The sequence below is a fragment of the Pteronotus mesoamericanus genome, unplaced genomic scaffold (assembly GCF_021234165.1).
Source record: "Pteronotus mesoamericanus isolate MK-2021 breed Mesoamerican mustached bat unplaced genomic scaffold, CSHL_Meso_final scaffold_99, whole genome shotgun sequence".
NCBI classification, from domain to species: Eukaryota; Metazoa; Chordata; class Mammalia; order Chiroptera; family Mormoopidae; genus Pteronotus; species Pteronotus mesoamericanus.
Window position 1 is genome coordinate 15,679,842 of NW_026555330.1, and position 13,859 is coordinate 15,693,700.

At 61.0% G+C, this 13,859-nt stretch overlaps 1 protein-coding gene and 1 pseudogene across 1 annotated transcript; both read left to right on the forward strand.

Moving 5' to 3' along the window:
• LOC129063858 (butyrophilin subfamily 3 member A2-like) lies at nt 1-10,618 on the forward strand (the record flags this gene model as incomplete). Its single annotated transcript, XM_054564946.1, has 11 exons — nt 1-46; nt 260-601; nt 2,220-2,501; nt 3,816-3,904; nt 4,098-4,122; nt 4,764-4,847; nt 4,961-5,088; nt 6,302-6,328; nt 8,594-8,722; nt 10,052-10,210; nt 10,475-10,618. Coding segments are annotated over 11 exons (1,455 nt in total), but the record flags the coding sequence as incomplete, so codon positions are not given.
• Nucleotides 10,619-11,226: 608 nt separating this feature from the next.
• Nucleotides 11,227-13,456, forward strand: LOC129063859 (butyrophilin subfamily 2 member A2-like; annotated as a pseudogene).
• Nucleotides 13,457-13,859: the final 403 nt, after the last annotated feature.

A 13,859-nucleotide genomic window follows, 5' to 3' on the forward strand; every position in this document is an offset into this window, starting at 1 on the left:
CCCGTCTGCCTCGCCCTGGTCCAGCTGCTCAGCCCCTGCTCAGCAGGTAGGACCGGCTCTGCGTTCATGCGCCTGAAGCGTTTCCCTTCGGGCCCGGCAGACCCTGGACTCCCCCATCCCTGCGAGGCCCGTCCAGGCGGCCGCTGTGTCAGGACCGGCTTCCTGTCCAGGGGTCCCTCCCCTCGCCCTCCCTGCCTCGGACACACCCCGGCCCTCTGGCCCCAGCTCCTCTGACGGGGCCCCCCCTTCTCACGACCAGCTCAGTTTACTGTGGTTGGACCCCCTGAGCCCATCCTGGTCAAGGTGGGTGAGGACGCCAAGCTGCCCTGTAAGCTGTCCCCGGGGATGAGCGCGGAGACCATGGAGCTGAGGTGGGTGCCACGCAGCCTCAGGCAGGCGGTGCTCACGTACGCGCGTGGGCAGGAAGACACGCCGGCCGCAGAGTATCAAGGGAGGACTTCGATGTTGAAAGAAAATATCACTGAGGGGAAGGCTGTTCTCTTGATTCGCGAGGTCAGAGCCTCTGACAATGGAACCTATCGGTGTTATTTCCAAGATGGAGATTTCTCTGCAAATGCCGAGGTGGAGCTGCAAGTGGCAGGTGAGCCTCAGGTTTGCTCTGAGCTCTATTCCGTGGGGTGGGGGGAGTAGCAGCAAGCCCACTAAGAGCAGGTTCAGCTCCTCACCAGCAACTGTGTCCCCTGCCTCCAACGCTACTTCTCTGAGACCCATGACAGACCCAGGTTGTCCCCCAGGAAAAGCCCCTCCCGCATCAGGTCTAAAAGCCCCTCCTGCCTCCCCCCAGGACTCAGCAGGAAGGTGGGGACAGGGAGGAAGAAGGCATCCCCTGCAGTGGGGGGCACATCGGTGTGTGGGTTCAGCACATTCCAGACGGTGGCCGTGGGCCCCCAGGTGCCCGCTGCTGTGGGTCCCGGAGGCTGAGCTGCGGGGACGACCCCTGTGGAGCCCTCGTCCGCCAACCACAGGCCCAGGAACACACGTGCGGGTGCACAAGCTGGGCGTGTCCTTGTGGCCGTGACGGGGGTCGCGCTCGTGAGGAGACCGTGGGCGTTCCAGCGTCGGGGTGTCAGGGAGGATGTGGTGTGACCTCTGGGCTGTCGGGGACTCGGGGGGACATGGGAGCAGGGCTCTGCTCCGGATCGGGTGCTGTCAGGCTGGTGCGGGTGTCGCTGGTCACCCTCAGGCAGGACAGGGAGGGCGGTCCCTGCTGTGTCTGCACACGGTCCGCGTCCCTCTGTGCGCGGACCCGGCTGCTGCGAGGCCCTGGCTTTGTCCTGACCCGTCCCAGCGACAAAGCACCCGAGTCCCAGGCCGCTGCTCCAGGACGGTGCTCACGGGCAGGGGCCGGAGCTGCGCTCACTCCCTCTGGACACAGCCCTGCCCGGGGGCTGCTGGCTGGTTGTTCCCTGGGGAGCCCGGCAGGGGGTGGAAGGTGGGGGTCGTTGCTTGTCCCCGCAGGGCCTCCTCAGCCAGACTCTGTCCCTTCCTGGAGACCGTGGCTCCTCTTGAGAGAGCCCTCCCTGCAGGCGCCTGTCCTTTCAGGTCCTCAAAATGCCTCCTGGGACCTCCTCTTGGAATTACTCCTTAGGGACAGGCGGTAACGGCTCCATTCTTCCTGGCCCTGCGTCCGGTCTCCTGTGGAACATTTTCTCCTTCCTGCACCGCCTTATAGAAACATCCCTGAGTCAAGAGACCCAAAAAAGAGGCTGAGAAGTCTCGCCTTTATTACATCATGTGCTTAAAGATAGGACCGCATAGAACAATGTGGGCGGTGGCAAGAGAAGGAGCCTATCACTCGCCCCTCATGGTGGGGCAAAGGCTTGCACAGGACACGCAGGGTGGACGGGGCTCTGGGGTGAGACCCGTGTAGATAAGGGGGAACCACCCCCTCCCGAGCCCAGCGTGGGCGAGGGGCAGCTCCAGGAGCCGGCGGGTCTGGGCCGTGGGGGAGGGAGCCCCGTGTCTCAGGGTTTCCGGGAAGCAGGGTCCGCTCTGGCCCAGGTGCAGCTGGACCCTGACCGCGGGGCCGGGACGGTCCGGCAGGGGTCACAGGGTGGGTCAGCCCCGCCTGCGCAGCACACGCTCCAGCGGCTCCGGGCGACACCCTGCCGGCCCGTCCCGTGTGCGCTGCCCCGTCAGTGCCGCGGACCCTCCCGGCACAGGGGCCCCCACGGCTCAGGCTCCCGCTTCCCTCCCAGCGCTGGGCTCTGAGCCCCACGTGGAACTGCGGGGCCTCGAGGCCGGAGGCATCCGTGTGGGGTGCACGTCTGCCGGCTGGTTCCCGCGGCCCGTCATCGAGTGGAGGGACGCCAGCGGACGGAGCCTGCCCGCGGAGGTGGCGCCTGCGGCCGCGGACCCCCAGGGCCTTTACGAGGCCACAGCGTTTGTGGTCCTGGAAGGCCGCTCTGAGCAGGGGGTCTCCTGTGTCTTCAGAAACCCGCTGCTGGGCCAGGAAAAGTCAGCCCGGGTCTCCATCGCAGGTGAGCGCCCTGCCCGCGGACGTGGGCTCGCGGTGGCCGCTGGGGAGGCGCGGTGTCTTCTGCCAACCTGGGTCCTTGCGGGAAAGGAAGGCACAGAGCAGGGACCTGGTGCCCGTCCCCATGAAGCTGTTTCTGCCAGAGACGCCTTCTGAGCGTTTCCTGGTGCCCCAGGCGGTGGCAGGCATAGGGGACTGGGGGACAGGGGTCTAAGTCTGCAAAGACAACATAAAATGGGAAAACATATGTACAACTGAAAGATGAGAAAAAGGACAATCTCGTTAAAACCTAAAACGGGCTAAAGAAAATTGAGCGAAGAGCTGAAATTATCCATTCAGAGAACAGGCAAGAGCTCTCAAAGGGTGTCCCACCCGCAGAGCAGGGGCAGGGTTTTCTCCTGTGAGTTTGGCCACAGAAGATGAGGTGGCTGATAGCATGTTCTGAGGGCAGGATCGTGGGTAGGCGGTCGCGCTTAGATGTTTTTTGATAGAATTTGGGTTTGGTTTGGGTTGTTTGTTTTGGTGCCAATTGGCACCACTTCCATTGAGTTAATACAGCAATCTTTACACAAGCTACATATTTATTTGTCCAAAACCCCACTTCTGGGCGTCTGACACATAGGTTTGTGTGTAATGACCCACGTAAAGGGCTATCTCCTGTACCATTAATTATAGTCACAAAGGGTCGGAGGCTGTGCGGGTGCCCACCCCCGGGAGCGTGTGTGCGGCGGGCGCTGCCCTGAGAGAGGGTCGAGACCTGCTCCCTGTGCCGACGGGGGAAGGTCGCCAGACACGCGGTGACCAGAGAAAACAACACACAGACCAGCTTGTATGCAGCGCTGTGTGTGGTGTGAAGTAAAATATATAAGAATTGCTATATATTTTAATTTACTGAGTCTTACATGGCACTCGCTGTGCGTCAGGCACCTTAGAAGCATTGGCAGTCCTTTTCCAGATCAGGGAGCCAGGAGCAGATGGCTCAGTGGTTAGTTCAGGGGCCCAGAGCTGCTCAGGCGGAAGACGGGTCACGTGAACCCAGGCCCTGCAGCCGCAGAGTTCACGTTCTTGATCACCAGGTGAGGCTGGGTCAGGGGAGGCTAATCAGTGGGGGAGGGCAGAGGAGGGGAGACTTCGGTGACTTTTGTATATACGTTTTTCGATATTCAAACGATTCCCATGTGAGAGGCAGTTGTTTTAAGAAGATAGCACTTATTATATGACAGTAACTGTTCCGGGCACCTAGGGAAAGAACGATCATTTTCAGTCCTGAGACACCCCAGGGCCCGCCTAGCGAGCAGCTGAGGCTCACCCTTCGCAGGCCCCTACTTCTGGGACACGCTGCCCTGGAGGATATGCTTCCTGTTGACCACGTCGCTGCTGGGGGTGCTCCTGGTCTTGCTCCTGGTGGTGACCATGCTCTTGCTGGGCAAATGGAAGAAGAAGATCAAGACCCTGTCCCAGGAGAAGGAGCAGGAGCGAGCAGAGAAAGAAGCATCTCAGAAGGAAAAAGAAGCAGCGCAGGCGGAGAAAGCAGCAGCTGTGGAGGATAAAGAAGCAGCACTGGCGGAGAAAGAAGCAGCTGTGGCGGAGAAAGAAGCAGCTGTGGCGGAGAAAGAAGCAGCACAGTTGGAGAAAGAAGCAGCTCTGGCGGAGAAAGAAGCAGCGCAGGCGGAAAAAGAAGCAGCTGTGGCGGAGAAAGAAGAAGCTGTGGCGGAGAAAGAAGCAGCGCGGGTGGAGAAAGAAGAAGCTGTGGCGGAGAAAGAAGCAGCGCGGGTGGAGAAAGAAGAAGCTGTGGCTGAGAAAGAAGCATCTCAGAAGGAGAAAGAAGCAGCGCAGGCGGAGAAAGCAGCAGCTGTGGCGGAGAAAGAAGCAGCTGTGGCGGAGAAAGAAGCAGCGCTGGCGGAGAAAGAAGCAGCGCTGGAGGAGAAAGAAGCAGCGCGGGCGGAGAAAGAAGCAGCTGTGGCGGAGAAAGAAGCAGCTGTGGCGGAGAAAGAAGAAGCTGTGGCGGAGAAGGAAGCAGCGCTGGAGGAGAAAGAAGCAGCACGGGCGGAGAAAGAAGCAGCTGTGGCGGAGAAAGAAGCAGCTGTGGCGGAGAAAGAAGCAGCTGTGGCTGAGAAGGAAGCAGCGCTGGAGGAGAAAGAAGCAGCGCGGGCGGAGAAAGAAGCAGCTGTGGCGGAGAAAGAAGAAGCTGTGGCGGAGAAGGAAGCAGCGCTGGAGGAGAAAGAAGCAGCGCGGGCGGAGAAAGAAGCAGCGCTGGCGGAGAAAGAAGCAGCGCTGGCGGAGAAAGAAGCAGCGCTGGCGGAGAAAGAAGCAGCGCTGGTCGAGATGCAGCAGGAGCGAAGCGCTAAAGGTGAGGCCCCGCTGCAGGAGGGCGCCACCTAGCCGCCCCAGCCCGCACCCCCGACAGGGATCCTCCCCTCCATCCCCCTGACAGGACATGATTTTTTTTCTGCTTTTTTCCAGAGAACCTGCAGAAACAAATCTGTAAGTCCCAATCACGAGCCCTGCATCTCCTGGTGTCCTTAGTGGCACCTGTCACTGACTCCTCCCGTTGTTCCCTGCAGGGTGGAGAAAGACCCGATCCCAACCACGTGAGTGCCCAGACCCGCATCCCAGCCCCTCTGCGCGGATATTGCAGCCCCTTCCCTCGCCCCTAAGCGCCCAGGGGAAGAAAGGAGGGTGCTGATGGGGGACCAAGCAGGGGTCATTCTCGGTGGGGAAGGGGCTGCGGCCTCCCTCCACCAGGCGGCGCTCGTACAAGGAACCCCCGAACCCGGGAAAGGAGAGGGGCGGGGAGGTGACTCAGCATGTGAGTCCCTCGCTCCCAGGTGCTTTAGGAAATCTGTGGTACAGTGAGAAGAAAACCAGAAAGAGAGAGAAAAAGGCCTCTTAAAAAGAGGAGTGGCCACTGTTAGTTATCACAGATTTATCGTCACTGCTGAAAAAAAAGTCTATGAACTTTTCTCATTAAGTTGCCCAACTGTTCCCGGAATAGGCAGGAAATAACGCAGGTGGAGGGGGATGGGTTCCCACTCTCAGGTGCACACACGTGTGCCCAGGGGAGCCCACGCCCAGGTACAACCCGGCCCCGGAGTAAGGTGGTGGCCCCTTGTCCAAGGAGGTCCCGGTTCGAGTCCCCGAGTGGATGTCTGACCTCGGATAGTCCCGAACCCTGTACAAAAGAGGTTTTTTCCTTTTCATGTAAAGACGGCTTCTCGTTGGCAAACCTGCACTGCACCTCACTGTTCTTGTGCTTTGCAACCATTATTAAGTAAATTCAGTGTGAGTTGACCACCAGCGCTGTGACGCTGTGACCGTCCATCTGTCACAGAGACGCTCCTCAGTTTCTAAGGGGTGTGGGGGGCGTCTGCTGGATGGACGAGCCGGACTAAGGGAAGATTCGTGAGGGGGCAGGTCAGAGCCCACAGCGTGAGAACACGTCTCAGAATGATGTGCGATTTAAAACTTCTGAATTGTTTATTTCCGGAGTTTTCCATTTTATACTTTCCCACGCTGGTTAATGAAAGGTAGCTGAAACTTTGGAAACAAACACCTGGGAGAAGAGGTGACTGATGCACAGACTCCTACAGAGCAGACGTGCGGGTGACAGCGGCGACGGCCCATGCAGGGCACCGGCGGGTCCCTGAGCGGCAGCGGTGGAAGGGGGAGGAGGGCCCAGGAGGGAACAGGCAGAGGGAGAGGTGGGAGGGGTGGGGGACTCACGGGAAGGTCACATGGTGCAAAAGGGGGGGATAGGAACATACTGAGAAGTGACATCCAGGTGACTCTCTGTCTCCCTTACAGGTGATGAGCAGTCTTAGGCCTACGCAGGTGAGTCTGACGCTGGTGTCCTGGCTCCTGTGTGAAGAGCGTTGACCCCTCTCTCTGCTGGGGGAGGAAGGGTCACCTCCAGCTCAGGGGCTCCTGGTCTGTGGATGAGCCACCCCCGCCTTTCTGGACACTCAGAGGGGACCTTCCAGGTGCAGCGTCCCCTCCCCTGCTGACACGCACGCCCTCCCCGGGGCAAAGCCTGGTCATGTCACCCGCGGCCCCAGCGTGAAGGGGGGAGGCCCAGCCCCGAGAGAGGTTTCAGCCTGACCCGCAGGGCTGGGGACGAGGGACCGGGATGGGGGAGGGGACGGAGGACAGGAGGGGGGAGAGGCTCAGTGAGGATGGGGGGGGACAGAAATGATGACCTTTCCTTGCCTGTGTCCCCTTCCTTCCAGAGTTGAAGACGGCCCTCTTCCAGCCTGGTGAGTGGGTCCCTCAGTGTCCCCAGGACAGACCCTGAGGGCCTTGCCCCCTCTTTCCTCTCCGACTCTTCACTGGGACAGTTCTGGGGGGAGGTGACCTGAGGTCCTGATCTCAGAGGTGCGCCCACCAGCCTCCCAGAGCCCAGGGCCCAGGAACAGCGGCTGCCCCGGGGTCCACAGGACCCTGTGAGAGGGAGAGGCCGGAGGGGCGGGGCTGGAGGGAGGGGCTGCAGGGGGAGCGCGGGTGGGACCTGCCCAGGCTCCCGCCCCTCCTGCCGCCTTGTGTCCTCTTGTTTCTCAGTGTTTCTGAGCCTTTGTCCCTGTTTTAGAAGATGGTGGTAATTCCTGCTCAGGGAGGGTTGGGACAGCGGCTGAAGGAGGCGATGACTGTGTATTGGTCAGAACCCCCACAGGACGCAGACGGCCTGTTGAAATCGGTGTTTGTCTGACGGTAGTGACCCCGGTGAGGAGAAGGCATCTCAGCACCTAAACACGATGCCGGCAACTCCTCCGACCGTAACAGACTGTGTCACAGGGCGACTCACTCACAGGCCGTCGGGTCGGAGAGGACAGAGGCCCGGCAGCCGGCACAGACTGTTCCCTGAGAGCAGACCCGTCACCGCGCTTCCTTACACTGTAACCCGGGCGCCGATGACTGACGGGAAAAGGGACAAAGAAGGTGGCAGCACCAGCCATACCTCCTGGGGGACTTTTGATGGACGATCCTTCATAATTGATATGATCACCAGCTGGGTGTTGCCCTTGGTGCTCCTGTCCTGTCACTAACAAAAGTGCTCGCGGCTGTAGTTAGGGAACACGGGTAATCCTCACCTAGAGCCCTGGGTGTGCTGGCTGAGGATAGTGAGGTGGGTCAAAGGTCACAGCATGAAAACAGGAAAGGAATCCGTGACACCGAGATGAGCTGGATGTGTTCACAGCCGCAGGTTGGGTGGCACTAAGGGAACCCCCAAGGACGACTGGGCCCCAGGGCTCACAGCAGGGGCCGCCGTGACCACCCATGGGCCCAGGGCAGGGGGACGGGGAGGGGCGCCTGGAGCCCGGAGGCCGCTGGGGCTCGGGGAGGGGCTGCTGGGGGGAGGCAGCTGGGTGGGACTGTCCCCCTGGGGACGTGGGGCCGGCGCTGCGCCCCCTGTCCTTCCTCCTTCCCGTCCTCAGCCTGCGCCTGCCGTGGCCCCACCCCGCAGTCACCAGGGGCCCGGGACCCAGGGATGCTGTCCCCGGGGACCGACTCCTGGGGCCGGAGGGTGGGGACAGGTGGGGGGACCCCAGAGCACACGGAGCCCCAGCCCGGCCCCAGCACAGGAGGGACACGGCGTCTGTTATCACAGCAGACACTTCCTCTGTGCCCGGCCTTGGGCTAAACTGACCAGCCAGTTGTCTCATTCCACCCTAGAGACGAGGGTCTTACCCCGTCCACAGATACGAATTTGAGACTCAGCCTGTTCCGTAGCTGGTGTCTATGGACAGAGAGACTGTGCAGAAAAGGACGTCATGGAGCTCGGGGGGGAGAGTGAGGGCTGCCCTTTAGCCCACAGGACTGTGCAGCACAGCTGGGCAGGGACAGTGAGGGGCAAACAGGGAAATGGGAGACCCCAACCCTCCTCACCCTCCCCTTCGCCACCTAACTCGAGGCTCCTCCAGGATCTCCTGGCCTGTCTGAGGGTCACGTCCTGGGCGGGGGTGACCCCCGTCTGGGCTTAGCCTCCTGCCCAGACCCGGGCCTCGGAGGCCTGGGAACCTCGTCTGACCCCACCCGACACCCCCTGCAGCGGACGTGCTTCTGGATCCGGACACTGCGCACCCCGCCCTCCGTGTGTCTCAGGGCGAGAGGAGCCTGAAACGGGCAAACTCACGGGAGGACCGGCCGGACACCCCCAAGAGATTTGACAGGAATGAGTGTGTGCTGCCCTGTGAGAGCTTCATGTCTGGGAGTCATTTCCGGGAGGTGGACGTGGGGACAGGGAACAGTGGCGTGTTGGGCTGTGCAGGGACAACGTGGACAAGAAATGTTGGATTAAAGTGGCCCCCGAGAATGGGTTGTGGACAGTGGGGTGGTCTGGTGGGAGTGACTACCGGGCTCACGGACCCCCCGACCCAGCTCACCAACGTTCGCGGCCTGCGAGAGTGGGCGTTTTCCTGGACTGTGACGCGGGGCAGGTGTCATTCTACAAAGCGCTTGACGGGTCACACATCTTCACCTTCCTGCACACCCCTTCTCTGGGCGTCTCACTGTCCCTCACGATGCCCCCGAGAGGCAGCCACGTTTAGAAAGTGCGGAGACCGAGGCAGGGCCCGATCCCTGCCGTCTGCGATGCCCACGGATTCCGTGCTGCTGGGAGAGGCTCGCCCTCTGCCCCTCCCGCTGCCTCTCGTCTGTCCCTTGGCAGCCGATTGTTCCTGTTGGGCAGAGTCATGGGTCCCCTGAGGTTCCCTTCCCAGGGCTCCAGGGGCGAAGGCCACATCATCACCGTTGTGACTGTTCACCACGTGTCCCCTCCCTCTGCATGGGGTTGTCACGTTACATTTGTTAAATAAATTTGTCAATAATCTTTACTCTTCCACTGAGCTTTTTCTCGATTTTAAGCCCCCAAGGTTAAGTCACCACAGATTCACGGTTTACCTCCTTGGAACATTTTCACAAAATGCCGATAGTATTAGTTTGGTATTGCGGCAGTAATGAAATACCCACAGATTTCATGACCTAATACAACACACGTGTATTGTCTTAAAGCAAGGCTCTCGCTGGGCTGAAGCCAAGGCATCACAGGCTGGGTCCTTTCCGGAGGACCCGGGACCGGTCCAGGTCCTGCTAATTCTCATGTGGGCGGAGCTGCGCTTCCTGCAGCGACAGGACCCAGGCCGCCCTCCTGCTGCATCAGCAGGGCTGAGACACCCCAGGCTGGGACGGTCTGGAGCCGTCCTCGCAGGGACAGACGTGGGGGGACGGGTCAGGTGGAGGGAGGGACACGGGGACAGAGTCCCGGTCCTGGAGTGGCTGCTGGTGGGGCCGTTGCCCCTGAGCTAATTGCAGCGTCATGTTTTCGGGGAAGGTTATTCTAGAAGAAGCGCAGGCAATGGCCCGACTGGGATCCGTGAGGCAGGGGAGCACGTGTGTGCGCGTAGGGCTGCTGGACACCCTCCCCCCCCCCCCCGAGCGCCCGCTGGCAGAGGAGGGAGCCTCGCTCGCTGCCCGCGTCCTGAGGGCACCGGAGACGCCCCTCCCGAGGGAAGGGCGGGGCTCTGCCTGTCGCTCCGTGTCCTCCCGTGTCTCTCTCCGCAGCCTCTGCCTGAGTCACCGGGTCTCCCAAAGTCCCTGCAGCTGCTGTCTGGCTCTACTGTTTACTGCCGGCCCCACCGCTGCCCAGCTCCACCCCGCGCCCCCATCTCCTCCCCTCCCCCCTCGCCCAGCGCCTTGAAGGAGACTCCTCGGCTTTGGAAAGTGGGTGCTTATTCACCTCAACCCCTGCCCACCGCTCGCCCCCACGCGCAGGTCCACAAGGCACGCAAAACAGCCGTCTGCCCTATTCGTTAGCAACGACGCCACTGTACGGAGTCGCAAGAGAGGGCAAACAATAAATAAATAAAACAGTACATTGCCTTTGGAAAGAGAAAAGGAAACTAAAATATCAGATAATCTCAAAAGGCTATTTACTCGCAGTTGTGCCCGTTTAACGCAGAGGCAGTATCCGCGTATTCTGCCTAGCAACCGGCGCGGAGCCGACTCCGGGACGCCATTGGCTGGCTGGCCCGCCGCCGGCCAATCCTGGACTCCGAACGGTCCCTGGAACTGAGACTCTGGTCACAGGAGGCACAGAGTCCCAGGTCCCCAGCCTCACGGACACAGTGACGGGAGAGAGAATTTCCTCTCAGCTTTGCGCACCGTTGGGTCTCCGGTTGTGACTGTACCCAAGGGCTGCTGAGGGAAGGACAATCGGAAGTCGTCGTCTGAGCGTCGCTGGAGGAAAGGAGACGCCGGAGTGAACTCTGGCAGGTGGGACCGGAGGGCGCTGCGCTCCGCGCGCAGGGTGGGGGCGGGGACCGACGCGTGCGGGGAGCGGGGCGGGCCCTGGGGGAGGGGCTTCCTGGGGGCTCCGCACCTGACCTCGCCCGGGGTCCCAGAGCCGATGCCTGGAGGAGGGGGCGGGAGGAAGGATGTCAGATGACAACTGCACAACCTGAGCTCTGGCCCCAGAAGCGAGCCGAGCGGGGCGGATCGTGGTTCCTTGGCTGATTCCGTGGACTGTGCTCCAGTCCGTCTGCGGAAGACGCCTGCACCGCGGGAGGGACGGGGAGCCCAGGACACAAGTGGGGGCTCTGATGGCAGCCACCCGGGTCACAGGGACGTTCCCCTAAATCTGGGCCGTGGTGCCAACTGTGCCTGCGATTCTCCACGTCTGTGCCCTCAGGCCCTCGGTCCCCCCACCCCGCCCCGCCCGGTGACTGGTCGCTGGTGCCATGGAGCCGGCTGCTTCCCTGCGCGTCCCCCTGCCGGACCCGCTGCGCTTCTTCCCCCTCCTCGGCTTCGCTGCGCTGGTCTCAGGTACGGCCGGCCCGGCTCCTGTCGGCTCAGAAAGGAAACCCCACGCTCCTCGCTGCGCTGCCCTCGCTCCTCCTTCACTCAGCACAGTTCTCTCCGATCGTCCCAAACCACCAACATATCACCATTCAAACTTTTAATTAATGTAAACGATTAATGAGACATTCAACACCCTTTTGGTCCAAATTTCCACACTGTCTCCGTGTATGTTACATGGACCACAGTGTCACCTGGGACCCGCTGGCGGCCGCCTGGTGGACAGCTCTGGCCCCGCTGCGCTCAGGGACGGGGCTGCCTGGGCGCAGGAGGAACCTCTGTGCGCCCAGGGTCTCAGAGGTCAGGTCCGCCCCTCTGGGTTCTGCCCCGAGGCGCCCGCAGCTTCAGCAGCTACACACTCGGCCCCTCTTGCCCCGACCAGGCACAGCCGGGCCCCCAGGGACCTCAGCCCAGGAAGCCGTGGTCTGTCCCCTGGAATGGCCGCTTCCTTCCCTGCCTTAGACGCGGGGCCGCTGCGGCTCCGCCTGACTCTGCCCGTTTGTTGAACAGCCCAGTTTACTGTCGTGGGTCCAGCGGAGCCCATCCTGGCCATGGTGGGAGAAGACACCGAGTTCCGGTGCCACCTGTCCCCTGAGAGAAGTGCCGAGGACATGGAGGTGCGCTGGTTCCGGTCCCAGTTCTCGCAGGCGGTGCTGGTGTACAAGGGCCAGCGCGAGAGGCCAGAGGAGCAGATGGAGCAGTACCGAGGACGAACAACCTTCGTGAGCGAAGACATTGGCAAGGGGAGGGTGGCCCTGGTCATTCACAACGTCACTGCCCGTGACGACGGCATCTACCGCTGTTATTTCCAACGAGGCGGGTCCTACGACGAGGCCGTCATGCGCCTGGTTGTAGCAGGTGCATTGTTTCTCTTTATATGGTGGCTTTTCCACACTAGGACACTTGGGGACACATTCTCTCTGAACCTCAGGCCCCCCACAGACCCGCACAGTTTTGCCCCGGGTCCCCTCAAACCTGGTGCCAGCCCAAGGGCCTCAGGAGTGGGTTTGCCCCACGGAGCTGGGGGCACCGAGGCCTGGGACGCACACTGAGCTCAGCGGAGCCGTCAGCGGGGGAGAGGGTGTCATCCCCCCAGAGGATGCTCGGGCCCCTCCTCAGAGATCCCTTCGTGTCCCCCCCAGTCACGGGCACAGGGAGTAGACATTTTAGACATGTTTGTGTGTCCCCAGGCCTGGCCTCCAATCCCCACATTGAAATGAAGGACCGCGAGGATGGGGTGTCCGGCCGGAGTGCACCCCCGGAGGGTGGTGCCAAGGGCCCCGCGGAATGTGGGGGGACCTTGTGGTGAGCTCAGGCCCGCCCTGGGGGGGCTCACACCGCGGACACAGGCGGCCTCTCCGGATTCACCATGGCCATGACCATGGACGACAGCTCTGTGAGGACACGTCCTGTTGGTCAACAACACACTGCTGGGCCTGGAGAGGGTCTCTGTGACCTTCCTTCCCGGTCAGCGCCCTGCCCCTTGGGGACGCCCAGTCCGACGAGGCAGGACCCTCAGCAGACAGCGAGCCCCAGCGGGGTGGGGGAGGGGCAGGGAGGGGCTGGGAGAGTCCTGGGCCCTGAGGGGCTCAGGCTGCAGCTGAGCTGAGGCCTCGCCCCTGTCACAAGGGGCACCTCACAGAGTCCCTGGTCTCAGGGGGCGGAGCCTCTTCTCTGAGGGTAAACATGACCTTCTGCCCTGTTGTGGTTCTGAGAATGCAGCTGCACTTGTACATATACAACACTCATAGGCCGTGGGAGCGGTGTGGGCAGGTGGCCATTTGCGCCTGATGGTGCCGATGGTGAAGCCTCCCCTCCTGCCCGTGGGGTTTCCAAGGACAGAGCTGGGACACCTTCATCACAGACGCTCGTAAAGTCACTCAACAAACACTTAGCAATGATCTCATATGTTCCTTGTAGGCTGGTCAGTCCCCCGGGTCTGAGGGAGAGGACACAACCGGCCTCTCCAACAGCGGTTACCCTGGGTGCCCGTGGACAGCGAGCGGGGTTTGCTGAAGGTAGAAAAAACCTTTTTTTCAGGAAGAATCGGCCTGGGTGTGACTCCCACCCTGACCTGCCCGGTTAGGGGGTTGTGGTCAGATCACCCGCTGAGGTCACTGTGGGTCACTGATTTGTTCCAGAGCCTTTTGCACTTGCAACATTGGAGTCTTGAGAATGAATGAGCGAGAGGCATCTTACTGGGTTGGCCTAAAAATTTGTATGTCGTTTTCTGTAAAATAAAGGAAATGTTTTTCATTTTTACCAATAACTTTACTGATGTGGATATTTTGAGTCTGTCGGCTGCCTCCCATGTGATATAATGTTGCTTGTTCTCAGTTGTCTCGAGTGGACTGGTGTCACCTTCAACTGGTCCACCCGCCGTGGAGCATCGTCCCGTGAGAAATCTGCCACCGAAAGTTCACAAAGCAGTTCTGACACATCCGAGCAGTCACAGCACCTTCTCCATACACTGCACAGATCTGTTTATCACGGAGCAATTGTGTTTTTACCTTTC